Consider the following 19,420-nt stretch of genomic DNA (forward strand, 5'->3'; position numbering starts at 1 on the left):
ACACCCCGACCACGGGCCGGCTCGGTTAAAACATCCCCACCCACCCTCCGACGGCTCCTCCCCTTGCTGGCAGCCAGGGTGAGGATTCATTGGCAAGGGCAGAACCAAAAGTCACCACGTTGATTTAATAATTAAAAGAGGAAAACACATCCCCATCTCCTGGCCAGGGATATTTTTAGCAGAACCATACACGTGACACAGAACACGGAGGAGTCCCCCTCTCTGAGCAGCTCATTCAGCCCAGCAGGACCCCGGGGTAGCTAAGAGGGCAGCAGCTACAATACACATACTATAGTATATTTTTATTTAATATAAAAATACCCTCCCCACCATACATGTCGGGCACCTGCAGCTGTAGGTACCCTGTTCAGAGGCACTCTTAAAAAAGAAGCCAATCTCTTGAGACGAATCCTGCTGGTATCAGGAGCAGCATCACTTTCTGTCCACATGGTCTGAATTTCAACGCTGATAAAGGTCTCTTTCAACCTGGAAACCAGGCTACTTCCACGAGATGAAAGGAGGACAGACCTAAATCTGTATTCAATTCCTCTCCCAAACTGGTTTATGCTTAGTGCAGATACATACAACATCACAGTGACACCTGCCTGGTTGAAAGTCCCACTCAGCTGATCAAATAGTTGTGCTGAGACCAAAAAATACAAGTCTAGGACAGTGACATGTGCAGTCTACATCATCCGAGTCCACGGGCGGGCTGGCGGTGTCATTTCTGTCTTGCATTAGCTAGATAGTGCCTTGTGTATTCTCCCACACACTTCTTTGGGTCCCAAAGTCACCATCATCTCAGCAACGCTCGGTCCATGCTGAAAATACACGAGAAGTCATTGTAGAAATGGAAACTTACACTTCTGAGCACGTGTTTGTGCATCGTCACGGCGGAAACGATAGAGCGATTAGCTATCAGATTGCTGTTAGAGAAAGGGTAGAGGTTTTACTAGCAATCTCAAAACAAGGGCGCTCGGTTTGGCTTTTTTCTCCTGAAGAAAAATGCTAGGGAATGGTCAAACTGACCCAGAAGAATCGATGCCCGAGCCTAAGCCAGGATAAGGCTTTGCAGGAGTTTTGTAAAACTTGGGTTTGAACTTTGTAAAAGGAGATTGCACGTAAAATCCCAGTTTTGCCCAAAAACTACAACCTTGGTGACACTCCCTACAGCTGGTCCAGAGGTTTTTCTAACTTCAGACTTGTGACCAGCATATTCACACTCAGACAACTTATGCCTTTCTGAAACTTTCAGAACAGCCTTTTCTTCCAGAACTGCTGTACATGTGCTCATAAGAGAAACTGATGTCAAGATACCAAATATCAGTATATCGTTACCATGAAGAAGATAGTGTTTAAAAAAAAAGGGGAAGTCCCAGTCTCAGAAGTTTTCTCTTTTACCTGCTGCCCACTGAGAGCCAAGCGAAGGAGCTTCATCAAACTGCTGTATTTAGTCTCTTTGGTTTGCTTCTGGAGGTTTCTCAGGTCTTTGTTCAGCTCCTCCACAGTCAAAACACCTGCCTGCCTTGTCATGAGCCTTTAGGAAAGAAAACGTCCTTACAATGTAAAAAACACAGGATTCCTACCCAGAAATTACTAATGACTTAAATGACTGCCAGCTACCCGAGGCTGCTTTTGCAAAAACTTCTGGAAACAGCAGCAGTTCAAGGTAAACGCTCCTGCCCTTCACTTCTGCCCTGTGTCAGGGCACTCCCACTGCAAGCTGCTTTTCAATTAAAAACACCGAGTTTCTCACTCGTTATGAAGCACAGCACACTCCAAAGCAGAGCAAACTACAGAACAATGAGCGTGTTCAGCATGAGTACAGCAGCCAAAAGCAACAGTCTGGGGCAGGCAGGTGGGTGTGAGCAGAGCTGGGAAGAGACACTTACCCTAAGACTAGTTTTCCTATTTCATCTACTTCTGCAGAAACAGTTTGCAGCTGCTCTCGGGCCACCAAAGGCCTAACCCATAAGTAAGAATAATCAGATGACACCAGGTTCTTCAGGAAGCTTATGTGACCCTGGGGAAAGAAAGCAAAGCTGTTAAGGTAGAGGGCTAAGCTGGTGGGGGAGCAAACACATCCTGCCTGGACTTCACAAAGAGTTAAAGAGGGTCCAAACACAGCACTGCCCCGCACACCGTGCTGCTCAGAGGAAACACCGACCGCTGACATTTAGGCAGCCTGTTCGTGCCCGTAACGAGCTGGGGTGAGCAGGGACACAGAAGCAGCCCAGGGGGCTGTTGCTGTACCCACACTGCAGAGCCACGTGTGGGCTGACTCAGAGTCGGTCTGGGGAAGTGGCTTGCCACGTTCATCTGCTACCTTTCAGTGGGAAGTCACATGAGTCACTATCCTACTGCCACAGCGAAGCTGTCGCGCTGGAACAGTCGGGTCTCTTCTGCCCTTATAAAGAAAGCTTTATTCTTCACAAGGATGTCCCAGATACTACTGGAGCACCCCAGGGGCAGCCAGGAAACAGCTGGGCTCACCCTCCTTCCTGGCACTGGGAAGAGCCACAATGTCTTCTGTCCCCTTTACAGCTGGCATTGCCACTTGACTGACACAAGGGCTCCCAAAGCACAAACCACTAGTTTAACCACCGAGAGCTTCACCCACCTGCACAAAGAAGTTGCTTTGGCTCTGGTACCAAAGCACAAAGCAGCAGCAAAGCAGAAGCAGCTTCCACTTTGCAGTCAGCAAAAGCTAGAGGTGAGCAGTGCCCTGGCAGAGGGACCCAGGTGCTGGACCTTCCCACCACAAGAGCTGCCTCCTGGGCTACAGGAAGGGAAACACAGCTTGGAGGTTTTCAATGCTCATCTAGACAAAGGCACAGCTGAGCTGATCCAGCACTACTGACCGTCCTGTGCTGGGCATGAATGAGAGGGGTCTCACAAAAAAAATATTACAATTCTATGATGTGCTTCCACAGAAGGGATACGTCCTCCCTCTGCTGAGGGAGTTCTCTGCTGGCTTGGAAGAAGTATGGATGAGCTTACAACTCTGCAAAGACCACCAAGAGATTCACCATGCCCACTCCCACAGGTCAGCTAACTGTACCATGTGGGTGTCAGCAGTCAGCACGCACACAGTCACTCGAGCTCACAGTGACAAGCCTTTGCAGGCTGGGGAGCTTCAGAGCTCAGATCAAAGCAGTGCCCTGGACTCATCCAGGAATCCCACAAAGCCTCAGCTCCCCAAAGCTGTGACACAGTGCTACCACTGCTCGTACTTTTCGCAGCAGGAGGACTCGCTCTATATACTCCTTCTCTAGAACCTCTTGATCCACTTGTTGGTCCCCATAGACACGCTCCACCAGCAACTGCAACTCCCTAATTAGCTTCTGTCGCAGCCCCTCATTCTCAATGTGACGGGTGAGGTGAATCCTGCAACAAAGAACAAAACTGCTTTTAGACTGCTTTGGGTTAGACTGGATTTAATCATCCCAACCCCACAACAGTTGCCAATTAAAGCTGTTTGAAAAGCAACACTCAACTCCAGACAGACATCCTACAACAAAGCCTTAAGCACTAACACACCACAGTGAAGGAAAGATGTGCTGACCCTCAGCAGCACAACATCCCTGCAGCACAGGAATGTACGTGCAGAAGCCCCCTCTGAAACCGTTGCCTCTTTTTAGACGTTACTTTGAATCTAAACTTAAGACCTTGCATCCTCCCAGCTACACACCAGGTGTTTACAGGGCACTCCACACCAGTGTGGAAGCACAGGAGAAGAGAGGAGACAGGCATGGCATAAGCAGAAGCTTATACTTTGCTGTAGCACAGTGAAAAAGCTGCTGTGCTATGACCATGCTGGAGCCAACTAACAAAATCACCCGACAAAGCCAAGTGCTAGGAATAAATTCTCAGTGATGTTTAGATTATAGAAGCTACCACTGATACTTCTACCTGTTGAACTCAGGGAGTTTGTCAAGATCCAGGAGAGCAGAATGGGTTGTAATTCTGCTTATTTCAAACTGCGAGATCAGCTCCTCCAAAGTCCTCCCCATCTGTTTCTCTGCAAAACAACCCAACAAGGGAGTAATGCACACCTGCTCTCCTGCAGAAAACTGCAGGCCTTGGGGCAGCAGCACACCCAGAGCCATTTCTTGCAGGGCTAACAGCGATGTACCCCAGCAAACAGAGGGAAACTTGTGGCAGGCACACATGGGAAGCTGCCCTCTCCTTACAAGCAGGCTCTGCTAACTACTGGTGAGGAACTGGGACATTCTGCTTGGCTTTTCAGTGGAATCCCCCTTGCATCAGTCAGCCAAAAGGAAATAAAGCTCAGCCAGGAGACTCCGCTGCCCAAGGAAGGTTTCATCCCCAAGCAGAGTTCCCAAAACACAAGTTAATTCATGATCCCCACACAGCAAGAGCAGCCAAAGGACTCGTTGACTCAACTTCTCGTGGTCTTTCAGGTTAAACGAGAAGCGTGACAAATGCAACATGACATTACAATTATTAACCATAGAATACAAGTTTTCCCAAGAGTTCACAGACAGTTTCTTCACCTTGAGATGAATGCTGTCCCAAGTGGGAACCCATTAAGCACCAGACTCAATTTAAATGGCTGCACAGAGGCAGAAAGATTCCCACTGTTCCAGCACACCACCCAGTCTTTCACAGGAGCTCTGCAGAAGCCCTGCTGGCATTTCAGTGAGAGACTGGTTGCCTGACACCCATTTCCTGATCCCTTCAAGCACTGCCAAAGTTCTTGGCTATTAAAGCTAGCCCATTCCCCAGAGTCAATGTTGAGAAGCGTCCTAGCAAGTACTGAGCCTGTTGTCGCTACCTGTGAATCCAGAGCCACAGTTGGTTATGATGTCCAGCAGAGCCTCTGGCAAGTAGCCATCCTGAGCAAAACGCTCCAGAAAGATGTCCCCTTGCCTTTTTGACAGCTTGCCACCGTCTTTGTTCAGAAGCAGTGGGAGGTGAGCAAACTGAGGGGTATCCCAGCCAAAGGCTTTGTAGAGAAGGAGGTGCTTGGACGTTGAAGTCAGCCACTCGGTTCCCCGCAGCACATGGCTGATGCCCATGTAATGGTCATCCACCACGTTTGCCAGGTGGTAAGTGGGGAAGCCATCCCCCTTGAGAATTACTGGGTCACCTTCCACGTCTGCCACTTCGTGCTTGTTCCAGCCATAGACCAAGTCCTGAAAGGGTTCCACCCCCTTCTCCAGCCGGAAGCGGACAACCCAGTCAAGGCCCTGTGCCAGCTTCTCATCCACTTCCCTGGGCGCCAGGTGCCGACATCGGTTGTCGTATCTGTGAGAAAACAGAACAAAAGCCTCAATTCAACACAGGCCAAAACCCATTGGCCATTTCCACACTCCCAAAACTCCGAATCAACCCCCGACATTGTAGCTGGAACCTGCCCACCGTGCGTCCAAACTGCCTCCTCCCTGGAGGTGGCTGCCCGCAGCCTCTCAGGGTTCCACTGGCTTCTCTCACTGTGGGCAGCGAGATCACAATCCCATCACTGCTCACGTCGTAAGCAGGAACCACCCAGCAGAGAAGGAACCCCTACCGTGGGGTCTGCTGGCTCCGCAGAGCCTCCTTCCTCAGCAGTTCCAGGCGCTGGGAGGTACAAAAGCAGCGGTAGGCTGCTCCTCTCTCCAGGAGCACGCTGGTGGCTTTCCTGTAAAGGTCGAGTCTGTGTGACTGCTGGTAGGGTCCAAAGGAACCACCGCGGCGAGGACTCTCATCCGGGGGAATGCCTGAAATAGCAGTACAGGGGGACTCAGCAAGCCCATCACAAGGCAGAGTGAGACCCACCATCGGAGCACACAGTGAAGATGAGACAGCAAGGTTATGGAGATTATTCAAAGACTGTCTGCTCCAAGGCTGTCAGCTAATGGCATCCGTCTAGCGCAGGAGACAGGTTCTCCTGGACTCAGGAGCTAAGCAGCAGCCAAGAGCTTCAGAATTTAGAGTACTGTGTGTGAAGCAACAAGCAGAAAAAAATCCCAGAACCTTGCACGTAGTTGAGTGGCTCTGATATGCTGCCTAGAGCAAAACGTGGCCAGGTGGATGTGTACAAGGTAGCATCCACCCATTTTGTAGTAAAGGACACACACAGAGCACACAAACACAGATGAGCTCTTAGCCCATTGCTTTATCTGCTCCAGATTTATTATTGAGCAGTGAAGCCCATTGAAGTTCACCTATCCACTAATGGAAGCATCTGCGGGATCCAGCTCTACGTTCATCACCGTTCTGCATTCTAAAATCACCCTCACTTCTAGTTCTTAAACTCAAAAAGCAGAGGAATAAAATAAAACCTGACACCTCCAGATCCCTTTTAGCAGCCACTCCATACTCAACTTGCCTCTGTTACCACTGCACATTGGGGCCACTGTCACAAATTTGGGTACTGACTCCACAGCAAGCGCCACAACCAAAAGAAACCAAACATAACGAGTTATTTCTGCTATAAAACTTACTTTCAGTAGGACTTTCCTGATGCCTAGCTGTAGAAACAACAACATTTCAACTAATTCATAGTCTGAAACACTGCACAGCTCGCTGCCAGGCAAAATACTCCCAATTTGGGCACTGCTAATGCCTAAAAAGAATCTTTCCGTGAGTGACAAAGTAAGGATGTCTGTAAATACCTGCCCACTCCAGCATGTCTTCTATTCCTTCTGCAGCCCCAGGCACCACTCGATTTTGATCTGTGTCCTCCACTCTCAAAATAAAGGTCCCTTGGTGTTTTTTGGCGAAAATGTAATTGTACAAAGCAGTCCGAAGGCCACCCAGGTGCAGAAAGCCTGTCAGCCACGGAGGAAGGAGAGGAGGCTGATAATTAAAGCCGAATAAGGAGATTTCGGAAGGGCAACGCTGCGGGTGACGGGGGCACTAAAGGCTAACGGGGCAAGGAGGCTGCAGCTGAGGCGCTTCACGGGCCCCTGCCAGGGAACCGAACCACTGGCAGCGGCCTCTCAAGCGCACGTTCCCTGGAAGCCTCTGGGAAGCCGGGATGCGCCGGGAGACCCCGGGTTGGCGGGGTCCCGCACGACGTCCCCGCGGCTCCGGCAGCGACAGGGCGAATCCAGCCCGGGCAGGTCCCGCCCGGCGGGAGCTCCGTTCCCTCGGCACCCGGCGAGCCAGCAGGTACCTCCGGGCGGGCAGGAGCGAGCGCAGCGCCCCGCGGACCGGCACCGGGCACCCCCCCATCTCCCAACACGCCCTCCCGAAGCGCCCGAGCTCACGCTCTCCAACCCGAAACGCCGCGGCGGAGCCCCGAGGGGGTGAGGAGCCCCGAGGGGGTGAGGAGCCGGGGGGTTTACCTGTGGGGCTGGGCCCGAACCGCACCCGCGGCCCCCGCTCCGGGCCCAGCCCCGGGCCCCGCTCCGGCCCCGCCGGGCACCGCAGCGCTCGCAGCGCTCGCGCCATCCTCCCGCATCGCCCACGTGGCCACGGGCGCTGGCCCCGCCCGGACGCGCCCAGCCAATCGCCGGGCCCGCAGCGCCTGGGGGCGGGGCGTCCCGGAAAGGAGCGGCCACGCCCCTACTGAGGTGAGGCAGCGCCGCGGGGAGAGGGGGTGCGGCTGTCGCCGCGGCTCCCGGCAGCGCAGAGCCTCGGCACCCCCAGCGACTGGCAGGACAGCCGGGACGCTGCCACCCGCCTCTCCGGGCGGCGCAGCCGGGAGCCTGGGGGAGCGGGCCCGCGGGGTCAACACCTCCCCCCCCTGGGCTGCGAGAGGCAGGAAGGGGCGGGCTACGGGAAGCGGCGCGGCCCAGCAGGCAACGGCGGGCGTTTCCCGGCGTGCCCCGCGGCAGATTGTACACAATCATCATGGCTGCCGCCGCCTCCGCCGCTGCTGATGGTAGGAGCCCGCGGTCCTGGCGGCGCGGCGAGGCGAGGCGGCAACGCGGGGTGGGGTGGGGCGGGGAGAGGGAGACGGGGAGGCGCCGGCGCGGGGAGCCGGCCCCGAGCGGTCTGCCCCGCGGCGGTCTGCGGGGTGGCGCGGCGCCGGGCGGCGCTCGGGGGCTTGGAGCGCGGGTCGGGCCGGGTGGGCCGGGGAAGGTTCCCGCTGGCCGGGCTCTTCCTGTCCGCTCGCCTCCAGGTGCCGAGGAGCCGGGTATGGAGGCGGAGGCGCAGGAGCTGCCGCTGGGCTGCGGCAGAGAGGGCGGCTCGCCGGCGGTGGGGAGGTCTCCAGACGGCGAGGAGCACCGGGATCCCCCGCCGGCGTCTGTCAGCAACGGCGGCGACGCGGAGAGCGGGAAGGAGCTCGTGGAGCTGAAGGTTATCTGGAACAAGAATAAGTACGACGTGAAGTTCTGCCTGGACAGCACGGGGGCCGAGCTGAAGCAGAAGATCCACTCGCTCACAGGTGTGTCGGGGCTGCCGCCGCCTCTCCCGCTGCAGCCCGCGCCCCCTCGCTGCTGCCAGGCGGTCCTGTAACCCTTATTCTCACCTCTTTAGGCCTTCCACCTGCTATGCAGAAAGTTATGTTCAAGGGACTCCTACCGGAGGAGAAAACGTTGCGGGAAATCAAAGTAACAAACGGAGCGAAAATTATGGTGGTTGGCTCGACTATCAATGATGTTCTAGCAGTAAATACGCCCAAAGAAGCTGCTCAACAGGAGGTCAAAGCTGAAGAAAATAAAAAGGAGCCGCTCTGCAGACAAAAGGTTGTTGAAGTTTAGATAATTCCTGGTGTGGGGGAGCTGTGGGGTTTATGTGGTTTTCTTGTCGTACTCTGTAGTGAGCTTGGTGTCCTGTTCCTCCTCAAAGCAGGCTGGGGTTTCGTCTCTCACAGATAAGCGATAGACAGGCTCTGTGCAGAGAGGTCCCAACAGCAGGAAGATGTTTAGTCTAGCAGAGGCTGGGGCTTTGCAAGGCACTGCTTGAGCTGCTGCAGGCTAGAACTTCAGACAAGAAGTAGAAATGCGTCAGGGTTCTCAGCTCAAATGCAGCCTTAAGTTAACTTTATCTAAAAACTACGTTATTTTAGTTGACATAAAAGGATGATCTCCAAAAACTGCCTTTGAAATGAACACCATGCAAGCAGTTCCTTCAGCTGTCCCAGCACTGAAGGGAACGCAGGTGTTGAATACTCCTCTTGCATTTTGAAGTGCTGCCTCCAAATAGGGGGTGAAATGCAGTGCAGTGAGGTTGGTTTGGTGGTGGTGCTGCAGTGTTGTAGGACTGAGAGAGGATTTTCAGCCCAAAGTATCACCAGCCCCGTTCCTTCCTCAAAATAAATTTGATTAAAAAATTAATTAGTGCATCATGGAACTGCAACCCTTATGAAACATGCTTTTGTTTTTCTATAATTTATCATAGCTCACGTTCACTGTAAGTTCCATCATTGTTTAAAGGTACTGGGCAACTTACAAGCTGTGAGCATGGTTTTCTCAGTTACTACTGCTCTAATCTGTTCTGGTTTGTGGCTGTGTTGGGGTATGTTGCACTGTCAAACAGGGAGGGCTTTCTGTCATTCACTGGGTATAACACTGGACTTAAAACTGTCTTGCCAAATGCCAGCTATGTGATTCAGCATGTATGGTGTTAAAGGGGGGCTTGGGGTGTTTTTATTTTAATATATATACACACATATGTGTGTATGTTGTGGAAGGGATGATTATATTAAAGGGGGTTCATTCATTTACATAATTTCTTTAGACTGGCATAGAAAGTGCTCAGTTAACTTTGAAAATTAACTGTTTCCTGTCTGATAAATGATGGGGAATAGTCCTCAACTGTCTGTTAGTGCTGCTGGGATACATGGTCAGGGGTGGTGCTGGAAGTGAATTGACAAGCTCTGTTGTGTCTTTTGTAAATTTTAATTTCTGGGTTTATATTGTAGCAACACAGAAAAGTACTGGATAAAGGAAAACCTGATGATGTGATGCCTTCTGTTAAAGGTGTTCAGGTAAGCAAATAAGTGCTTGAAATGTTGTTAGAATCAGAAGTGACTTTTTTTTGCGTAGTTTGAGACCCTTCTTTTCTGAGCCAATCATTCTTTGCTATCATAGCAGAAAACTGGAAAGATGGATCATCCTTATGCCTAAAAAGTTAAAGACAATATAACTTTTCCTGTTGAAGTCCTTCACTGTGACTTACTGTGTTGCCTCTTTGTAGGAGCGCCTGCCAACAGTGCCATTATCTGGCATGTACAACAAGTCAGGGGGGAAAGTAAGATTGACTTTTAAACTTGAGCAAGACCAGCTATGGATTGGTACAAAAGGTGAGCAACTCTCAAACTCTTGAGGTGAATAATTGATAATTGGGGTGCAGGTGAATTGAGTGACCTAGAAACAGCGTCTGGTGTGACTCTTGCGTTTGGTATTGTGACACTTGAAAACTAAACGTTGTTTCTTCTGCTCAAGTGCTGTTTTCCCAGAGCATTTTACTTCTGTTATCGAAAAACTCGAGCTCAGTTGTGTCTGAGGAGTAATGTTCCAATCTGCTATTCATAGCTCCAAATGTAAATTGTCTTTGGCATTTCCAGCATATCTCAGAAGCGCTTCATAAACATGGGACTGACGCCAGCCTCACGCAGAGGCTCAATGACTTGGCTGAGACTCGAATCTCAGGACTGGGATTAAAACTAGGAGTGCTGGCACCTCTTGTCATTCTCTGCCCTTCCAACCAAAAGTGGTTTGGGTGTCTTGTTTCAGTGATGTACAACTGCAGAAAGGATGGCATGTGCTGCTCTGCAGAGGAGTCGGTTTACAGTCTTGAGTGGTGCCAGAAGGAGCTGAAAGCTCTGTGGTGATAACAGGCATTGCTGAGGACGTCTTGGATAACCCCCTGCTTCCAAAGGAAGCTCTCTTCCTTTAGTTTGACCAGGATGGGGCAATATGACAGTGATGAGCAAGAGGAATAGAAATGCTTGCTCACTGTCCCAGTAAAGTAACCTAATTGGATGGTAATATTACCTTTGGATGGCACCTCCAGCTGCTATGTTATTTCCAAAGTAAGCAGAAATCTTGGAAGTTTTTGACCTTTCCTTTATAGGACAGACTTGACTCTGATGCTTTTTCTGGCTTTAAAACCTCTATCATACCCATTGCAGTGATTTTTTTTTTTTTAATATTTTTTTCTCCTGGGCCAAGTGATCAAGCCAGATGTCATTCTTTTTCCTCTATAGGTTGGGCAGCCAGATCTTTTTCTTATTGATAACGTATTCTAAATACATGATTAGTATTCAGGTAATTCCTCTCCCTTCACCTTTTAGATGAGTTTCAAGTCTAGTATTTCTGAAGTGTTCTAGATTAGTGCTTCTTGAGCTGTGAAATTTGATTCTGCTTGTAGTCATCTGTCTTTCAAGTAACCTGTTTCCCTACTTCTCAAAATTAGCAGCAGCTTCCTTCCTCTAGGGAATGGTCGTAATTGCTGTCTGTTGTTGGGAAAATCTCCTTCCTGCTCTGAGAAATTCATGTCAGATGCCAGCACACAAGGGCTGGAATAAAACCAACTGGCTGATAACATAGTTTTTTACTTCTTAGTCCTTGAAAAGTTGAAACTGACTCTTCCCACACACAGCCTCCCTGTGCTTCAGAGATCACTTTGTATGATGTTGTGATCGAAGGTTTGGTACAGGGAGATGTTTCTCGGTCGATCTGTGTTGTTTTTGTAGAGGTGTTGAAAATGCTGAGGTATTGTGAAGAGTAATTCATTTGTAGGATGGCTAAATGAGTCAAAAGTAAGATTTTTACTCAGTGATTCACTGTTGTGAGTCTTAACTGGAGTAGTTTGGAGTCAGGTTACACTGCTGAGAAAGTTTGTCTTTATATCTCCCTGCATGCTTTTTTTAAGTAGGTGGGGTTTTTTTCTGGATCACACAAATTAGTGTCTAAGGAACTCATAGTTCTGCTTCTCCTTTGTAGAGTCTTTATTGTATTCTCTGTCTTTTACCCAAGCATGTAAGTTTAGGTTGGAGCTGAAAGGAAGGATCGTGGAGTTAAGCCTTCAGAAAGGAGTGGGGTCAGAACTGAGACAGATAAAGCCTGCCCTGAACCACGTGCTTTGCCATGCCTGTTGGTTACCTCTGGCTGGCTGACAGCAGTCTGTCATGTAATTGTAGTCTTTTTTTATTTTTTCCTTCTCTATTTTTGTTTCATTCCCTACTTGCTCATTCATATTTCCTTCCCTGGGTTTTTAGAGTAACGATTGAGCGCTGCCTGAGGGTAAAACCAGGATTAGGCTTTCAAAGAATTAGTTAGCCTATCTTTTGGCTTTTCCAACCTTGTCATTTCTGTAGAGTTTAGTATAATCCTCAGTAGTTAGTCCTGAATATTCTTACACAGGGACCAGCTTTTGCTGCAATGAGTAATCCCACTGCTCCATGTGGAGTTCTATGGGGAAACATTAAAGAAAGCCAGGGGTTTCCCCTGAGTGAATTTAGTCCTGTGTCAGGTACACTGAGTACTTCATGTGATGTAGAGACATAAAATGTCTCCGTGTCATCTATGTCAAAACTGTGTCATCCAGTTTTGGGTTCCTTTCAGTTAGCCCACCAGCTCTGGGGTGTGTGGTGATGTGGGTTCTCAGCAGCAGGTATCCAAAGCTCACCCGAAGAGGAGACTGCTGGCAGAGGAACTTTTGGAAGTGATGGAGGTGGCATTTGAAATGAATATGCAATACTGCTTCCCCCTGTATCAGAAATAATGCTTTGATCAATTTTAATGTAGAGAGAACAGAAAAGTTACCGATGGGGTCCATTAAAAACGTGGTCAGTGAGCCTATTGAAGGACACGAGGATTATCACATGATGGTAAGTAGTATCTTTAATAATATCAATCTAACTGCTTCAGGCCAGTACGCAGAAGTAAGGCTTTTAAAACACAACAAGCCAGAGGCTGATAGTAATACCAGCCCCCTGTGTTGTGGAAGATGGTCTGCTGTCGCAGTGTAAATATTTTGAGTGGCACATTGAGTATCTGCTACTTTATGGAAATCTGAGCCAATTTCACACAAACATTAAGTGCTTGCAGGTGTTTTCATATCTTCTGTCTTATGACAGGGTTAAACCAGAAAAAATACAGTGTAGCTCATGTTTTCTTAATATTAGTGATACTTTCCTATATCTAGTTTACTTTATAGTGTCTGGTGAGGGGGGCATGTGAGTATGTATGTATATATATATATATAGTTACAGCCCTTGCTGGATATTAAAAAAAATAGTGATTTGATGTAATAATTCTTCTTCTTGTAATATCCTGAAAAACTGGTATAGTGTCTAGAAGAGCAACAGGTTTAGCAGGAGACCTCTGTTACCATTACTGAGCTGTCGGCCGTTTCCTTTTAATCTGTGGGTTTTTCTGAGGATTTGCTTTCTAAAGTACAGGAACTGATTTTTAATGTTGCAGTAAGTTCTTTGTATACGTCTGTTTCCTTCTTTATGGGAAATATATAAAATCATGAAACTCACTGTTTGCAGGAGGGTGATGATCTGGTCTTTGTCCAAGTACTTAATTTTTGATCACCCATGTGAGAAAATGGTACAGAACATGGTACAATAAGCTCTTAGCCTAAAGCAGGGGTAGATGTTATTGGCATGTGGTGGTGCTCCCCTCATTTATACTGACATAACTTGAGACTAGGAGGTTATGTCTAAATATAGAATGCTGTGACTATGAAAACGTGGCCGTTGTCTTAGTTCCTGTTGGGCTTCTTGACTCTGCACATGATGCTCGTTTCTTTAGAGATTCTTGACTTACACTTCAAGTTCTGCCTTCCAGAAAAATTTCCTCGTGTTCTTGAAACTGGCCAAGAGTTTTCATTGCTGCTGTGATGTCGTGAAAGGAAAGAGCTCGTTGCTTTAATTGGCACTTGGCAGTTCTTTCTCTGAGGAATGCTTTTTTTTTTCTTCATTGTTTACCCAAGTGTTTGGAGGAGGCAGGAGGTGTACCAGACTTGTCTGATCTTTGTAGTGGATAAGCTCTCTCTGTCCACTGGTGTGAGCTGTTCTGTTTCCCATTTGTAAATGTTGTCATTTTTAACTTTGCAGGCATTTCAGCTGGGCCCAACAGAAGCATCTTACTACTGGGTCTATTGGGTACCAACTCAATATGTTGATGCAATCAAAGACACGGTGCTGGGAAAGTGGCAGTATTTTTGAAAGCACGCTCACCTCTGGCACAGGAAAATGACACAAAGCTAAGGACACTGCTGGGAGAGGCCTCCAAGATCCCTGGATTTGATAGTCCTGGAACTTATTAATAAAATATGATAAACGAGGCATTGATGGAAGCCAGAGGTGATGTTCTTTCACCATTAGTTTACTTTTAACTTAAAAAATTTCACCATCCCTTTTCTGCAGTCAGCTTCAACCATATTTAAAGCAAAAACAATGGAAATCAATAAATCTTAATTCACAAAATATTGTGTGTAATACACTTAAATCTGCTGAGAGTTGATCTTCCAATTTAGTTTTAAAAAGAAAATATTACGATGTATTATTGAGGATTTTTTACATGGTTTAAGCAAAAACGAGTATTTTCATAATCTTTCAGTTACAAGCATTAGACTTAATTTAGTTACTTGGTTGTGACTGAGAATTTCAGAAACCAGTTTTTTAAAAATAAACTTTAAACCATATGCAAAGGTGATGTTTAGTAAGCCATATTCTGCTGGCCCTTTTATTTCAGGTTTGAATCTTTGGTAGCAAAACCTCTTCTGGTTTAGTTGTTTTTCCTTTCTTTCTTTTCTTTTAACCCAAAGATGCCCTGCTTTGTTCTTTGGCTTTCTCTCTCTCTCTCTCTCTGTTTTTTCCCAACACTGGAAGCTCTGGGTTGGTTCTCTGTGTAGCATGTTTGGAGCAGACAAATACCACTGTGGATGTTCTGTAATCGCAATGACCCGGTGCTGCTTACTGTCCCCTCTCATGCCATGGTAGTTGTTCCCCTCCCACCTGCATACCTCTCTGCTCCTGTTCTGCCTCCTGCCTCAGGGGTGCTATGTTTTTCAGAGCATTTTCCTCATCATGCATGTTGCATTCCAGAATGGTTTTGCAGCTGTTGCGACAACACTTACCTGTTTGACTGAAGATTAAGGAAGAAAACCAAACCCTCTCTAGAGTGCGCTGCAAAGTGCTGTCTGGCATGAACGGGGTGAAGCAGTGACACAGATCTTGCAAAGGGACTGAACCAAAGAGACCTTCCTGCCTTGTTTGGGGGTGGAGGGAGCAGGGAAGAGAGAAGCTCAGATGCCACTGGATCCTAAAATAAGGGCAGTAGCCTTTTGGGACCTGTATTTGAAAATTCATAGTTCCCTTGTTCGGTGAATCTTAACCAAATTTATGGTATCTATCCAGCAACTGATGTTTTGAAATTTAAGTCACCTTTCAGCTTTTCTCTTGCTCAAGTTTACAGGAAATTCTTGCATCTCATCCTGCCTGAAACAATGCTCCTCGCCTTTGGTTTGTGACATTCTGCGTGTCATCTCAGCAATTCACGTGCCATTGATCTCAGGTTTTCTGAATGGACCTCTCAGTCCTGAAAAGGTGCACACCCTTAACAGATTGTATCATGCAGTCAGACTGAATCAGTCTTGCTTGGTGTTAAACCTGCATCTAACAGATCGCTGTTCTCTTTTTTAAGACTCTAGGCTTGATATTTCTCAGTGTCAGTAGCTCAACCTTTGGTGAAACTCCTGGAGAAGTAGCCTTGTTAGGGATAGCTGGTCTTAATATATCTTCATGTCCATTTTCCACTCTCCTTGAAACAGCCCAGTTGAAACTCAGCTGGTGCAAATCCCCAAATGGGTATTTATTTTAGAGACCAGTAAAAGCATTCACTTTCTGGTATGAGGTTACATACTTACCTGTAGACTCTAGGCAGCAACATACCCAGCCTTTGTTTTGTATTTTCAGTTAGAAGGTTCATGCAATATGAGTTTTAAAGGTGTTTTTTTCATATCCTACATAGAAACTAGCGATGTGCTTGTTACTCTTGTAGCTTGAGGTATTTCCTTTCTGTATACAAGCCACCAGCAGTGTGTCTTGACACAAACATGCTGAGACAGGAGCAGTTCCTGCAGCAGTGCAGTGCCTGCTCCCTGGAGCAGCCCCCTCCTGACGCTGGGAGTGAGTGCAGGTGGTGGAGTTGGTGTTAGTTAATCAGGGAGAGCGTTACAACTAAATGCAGCTGTCTTGCTTCGTGTTTATAGCTGCCAGTCCTGGTGTTAAGGCTTAAACTTAAAATTCAGTACCTTGCAAAGTATCATGAAAGTATCATTCTATCATGAAAATGGGTGACCTGAGCTTTTTCTGGCACTTGGGGTTGCCTCTGCATTTGCTGTCTTGTTGGTTCTGTGACCATCAGCTCCCGCTTGCGACTTGACTTGCTTAGACCTGTCTGTACATCCATTCATACTCCTTTTTCCTTTCCTGTTCTTTCCTTGCTCCTTGAGAGGACGTGTCTCTTAGTTCCAGCTCCTCCCCAGGGTTCGTGTGGCTTCGGTGCTCCATGCAGTGACCGGGGTGAGTAGACTCTGCTGCCAGTGCCAAGGGAGCGCAGGGACCCGATGTATCGCGAGAGGGGTGCTTGGGGCACGGGGCAGTGTCGAACGCTCCTGTCTGCTGCTTTCCCAAGGACATCACTCTGCATCCTGCACCAGGTACAATCAATCATCTCAAAAGAAAGGATATAAACCCCATTGGTTACAGAGCAGTCTTAAACACAGAGAAGAAATTCTTACAAACTAAGAAAATGTGATCCTCTTCAGGTGCTGCTGTTCAGGTTGGATTTGATTTGGGAGAGGAAGCTGTTTCACCACCTTGTTCTATGTGCAAAGCTTGAATTGGAATGCAGGGAAGTGATAGTTACAGAAAATGCTTTAATTGGCTGTAATATCATAGGTTTCTTGGGAGTTCCTTACGTGAACATTCTGGTTGAATTTAAGATCCTTTCTCTTTTGGAATGATGTGAAGCTTTATCTTCTGGTATATACTGATTTTTTCCAAGGCAGTTATTGACATTAACTAATGGTCATTAATATCTAAAAAACCACCATCACTCTAGTTCATTAGTGTTCCAGCCTGCCTAACTGGGGAGCTGTTTACTAGCCTCTCTCTTGATTTCTGGCTTTTACTTTCTGGTATCTGTGATTGTCTCAAGGGCAGATTCAGCATAACAAACAGTCCTGGAGAGGAATTTGGCAATTAGTCCTCAGTAAGACACAAGCAGTGTGAGTAAAGTACAAATATAATCAGTATTTTGAGTAAAGGTGCTTAGAGATCTGACGTGTAGTCTTCTGTAGGAAGCTTGTGGTAACATTCAGTGGTCCTTGAGCAAAAGTTTTTTAGTTCAGTGACAATTCGGCGATGTCCTTTCCGCGGGGATGGACTCCCTGGTGTAAACATGTGCAGTTCCCCTGGCACGCTGTGGGATACGACTCCTTATGAAGCTGCATTTGCTGGATTTACTAACAGGGGATTAGCACAGACGTGGGGGGTTCCTCAGAACAAAAGCCAGTGCTTCCCACGCTGCGCTGGCAGCTGCTCCCAGCGCTCGGGCAGCATCTCCCTCCTCACTGCCATCCTGTTGGGAAGAAGCCCTGCTCCAGTCCCTGAGCCCTCTGTACGCTGTTCCATGGCATTGAGTCTTGCAGCTCATCTCTGTGCCGTTCCTTTCCCTTCTCCATGCCCGACACTGTGGGTTTCTTCTCCCCTTGTCCCAAGTTGAGTATTCCATCTCCGTGCATCACAGTTCCTGGATTAGTATTGCATTAGGAATGCAAAAGTGTGTCGCTGAACCTCATTTGGGTTTGACCAGAGACTGTACCTTGCAGGAAAATCTTGTATTACTCAAGTTTTTCATACTGAGCTCAAAGTAAATCATTGAATTCCATTAATGACGCTGTTTGATATGAAATGTGTAACTAAAACAAGAGTGTTAGGATGCTGAAAGAAGAAAAAGTGAGCTGAACTCAAGAGCTAGATAAGAAACTGTTAATGCCCAATACTTTTAACTGGCAACACACGCACACAGCCTGCTAAATTTTGTACTTGACGCAGCTCTTATCTGTTGTTTCTTCATACTTTAAGGGCCAAAGAGAAACAATTCCCTTGCAATGACACTGTCAAGGTGCCGTATTGTGGCGGGCTGTTCCTCCCCTCCCGATCACAGTGTTCCCTTACAACTGGTGGTGATGGAGCCGTGCGGGCACAGGCACAGTGTGTGCTCCCTGCTCCGGGTGCTCGCTGTGCTGTCTCAGTGGAGCAAGGTTTGTTTCCAAACCTTCCTTCTCTTGTTTACTTTTCTGGTTTTTTTCCCTGTAACTTGATTTTATTTTTTTTTCCCCACTGGAGCTGTTCTCATTTTCAGTTTTGTACTCCAGCCTTTTGCCACCTTTAGGTTTGTTAGCATCTTGCTTGGTTAATTAATGTCCTTGTCACTGTTGGGGGGGGGGGGGAGAGGGAGGAGGGGGACCAGGAGAGCTTGTAGCAAGTCTTGTATGAAACATACGGCCGTTTTACCTTCTAGCCAAGGATTCGCTTGTCTGTGGCTCATGGAAGTTCACTATGTCTTACCCGTATTCTAAGCAATTCATTCTTTGGTTTTATATTAAAAAAGAAAAAAAATCAATCTTAGATGTTTGTGTCCACTGCAGATTTATTTTAAATGGAATATGTAAGTACCATGTATTATGGTATTTTTAAATAATCTATTGCCTATTTCAGGGGAGGGGGAGATGACAAATATTTAGTCTTAGATTTGCACTGCTGGATTTTTTTAAGTGTAACCTTGACTGGTTATCCTATTGTTTTATTCTGTAAGATTAGTCTTATGAATTAAAGTTTGATAATTAAGTATTTCTGTGTTTGAGTGTTTCACCATTCTGTAGGTACTAAGCTACTTCTGACCACACAAACAACTGTTAGCAAACGGTTTGTAGCTAGTTTCTTTGTAGAAACTAGCTGAACACAGGCAGAAATCCAGGCAACCCCTGCTCGTCACATCTGCTGCCAGTGGAGCCCTGCTCCTGGGGCGGGGATTTGGGTATACTGCTGCCCTCTATCACTCCATGCAAAAAGGCTGTGGATGACAGGAATTCTTCTTCTTGAAAGGGTTTTATCTTGGTTTAAACTGTAGATGGCCTTGTTGGGCAGAGCGTGCTGCTGGGGAACAGTCCCCAACAGCAGGTGCTCAGGCACAGTTGTGGCTTAGGCCGGCGGGTTTTGATGCTTAACAGATGCTGCTGGTGTTTGCTGATGGCTTGAAAACTTTGCCTGTCCCCCCAGTTAAAGAAAGAAAGGGGTGAGATAAAGTTCAGAACGGGTGATACATCGTTCACCTCATGTACAAAGGGGCAAGTTCTTGTTCAGGTGAGTATCCAGGAGCAACCTGGTAACTTGGGCAGGGAACAGACTTGAATCCTGCTGCAAATCCTCTTCACCCCCAGTTTGTCGTCTGTGGGAAGAGTGTTTTTAAAGCACCTCCTTGAAATGAAGCTAAAG

At 47.6% G+C, this 19,420-nt stretch overlaps 2 protein-coding genes across 2 annotated transcripts; one reads left to right on the top strand and one right to left on the bottom strand.

Annotated features, from left to right (window-relative positions):
• Positions 1-256: 256 nt before the first annotated feature.
• Positions 257-7,401, bottom strand: EARS2 (glutamyl-tRNA synthetase 2, mitochondrial; the record flags this gene model as incomplete). The annotated part of the gene is made up of 9 exons (XM_084271316.1): positions 257-821; positions 1,402-1,537; positions 1,893-2,023; positions 3,234-3,387; positions 3,913-4,021; positions 4,799-5,271; positions 5,534-5,723; positions 6,621-6,776; positions 7,296-7,401. The coding sequence occupies 9 exons, from the start codon at positions 7,399-7,401 to the stop codon at positions 738-740; spliced, it is 1,539 nt and encodes a 512-aa protein (XP_084127442.1). The 3' UTR covers positions 257-737.
• Positions 7,402-7,718: 317 nt separating this feature from the next.
• UBFD1 (ubiquitin family domain containing 1) lies at positions 7,719-14,525 on the top strand. The gene is made up of 7 exons (XM_084271190.1): positions 7,719-7,834; positions 8,075-8,341; positions 8,434-8,642; positions 9,821-9,886; positions 10,096-10,201; positions 12,651-12,733; positions 13,970-14,525. The coding sequence occupies exons 1-7, from the start codon at positions 7,804-7,806 to the stop codon at positions 14,078-14,080; spliced, it is 873 nt and encodes a 290-aa protein (XP_084127316.1). The 5' UTR covers positions 7,719-7,803; the 3' UTR covers positions 14,081-14,525.
• The last annotated feature ends 4,895 nt before the right edge of the window (positions 14,526-19,420 follow it).

Source organism: Gallinula chloropus, assembly GCF_964237585.1.
Source record: "Gallinula chloropus genome assembly, chromosome: 15".
In the NCBI taxonomy this organism is placed as follows: domain Eukaryota; kingdom Metazoa; phylum Chordata; class Aves; order Gruiformes; family Rallidae; genus Gallinula; species Gallinula chloropus.

Coding starts and splice junctions, on each gene's coding strand:
- UBFD1 (XM_084271190.1), top strand. CDS start 7,804: ATGGCTGCCGCCGCCTCCGCCGCTGCTGATG. Junction 8,342..8,433: donor GAAGATCCACTCGCTCACAG/GTGTGTCGGGGC, acceptor TCACCTCTTTAG/GCCTTCCACCTGCTATGCAG. Junction 9,887..10,095: donor CTTCTGTTAAAGGTGTTCAG/GTAAGCAAATAA, acceptor GCCTCTTTGTAG/GAGCGCCTGCCAACAGTGCC.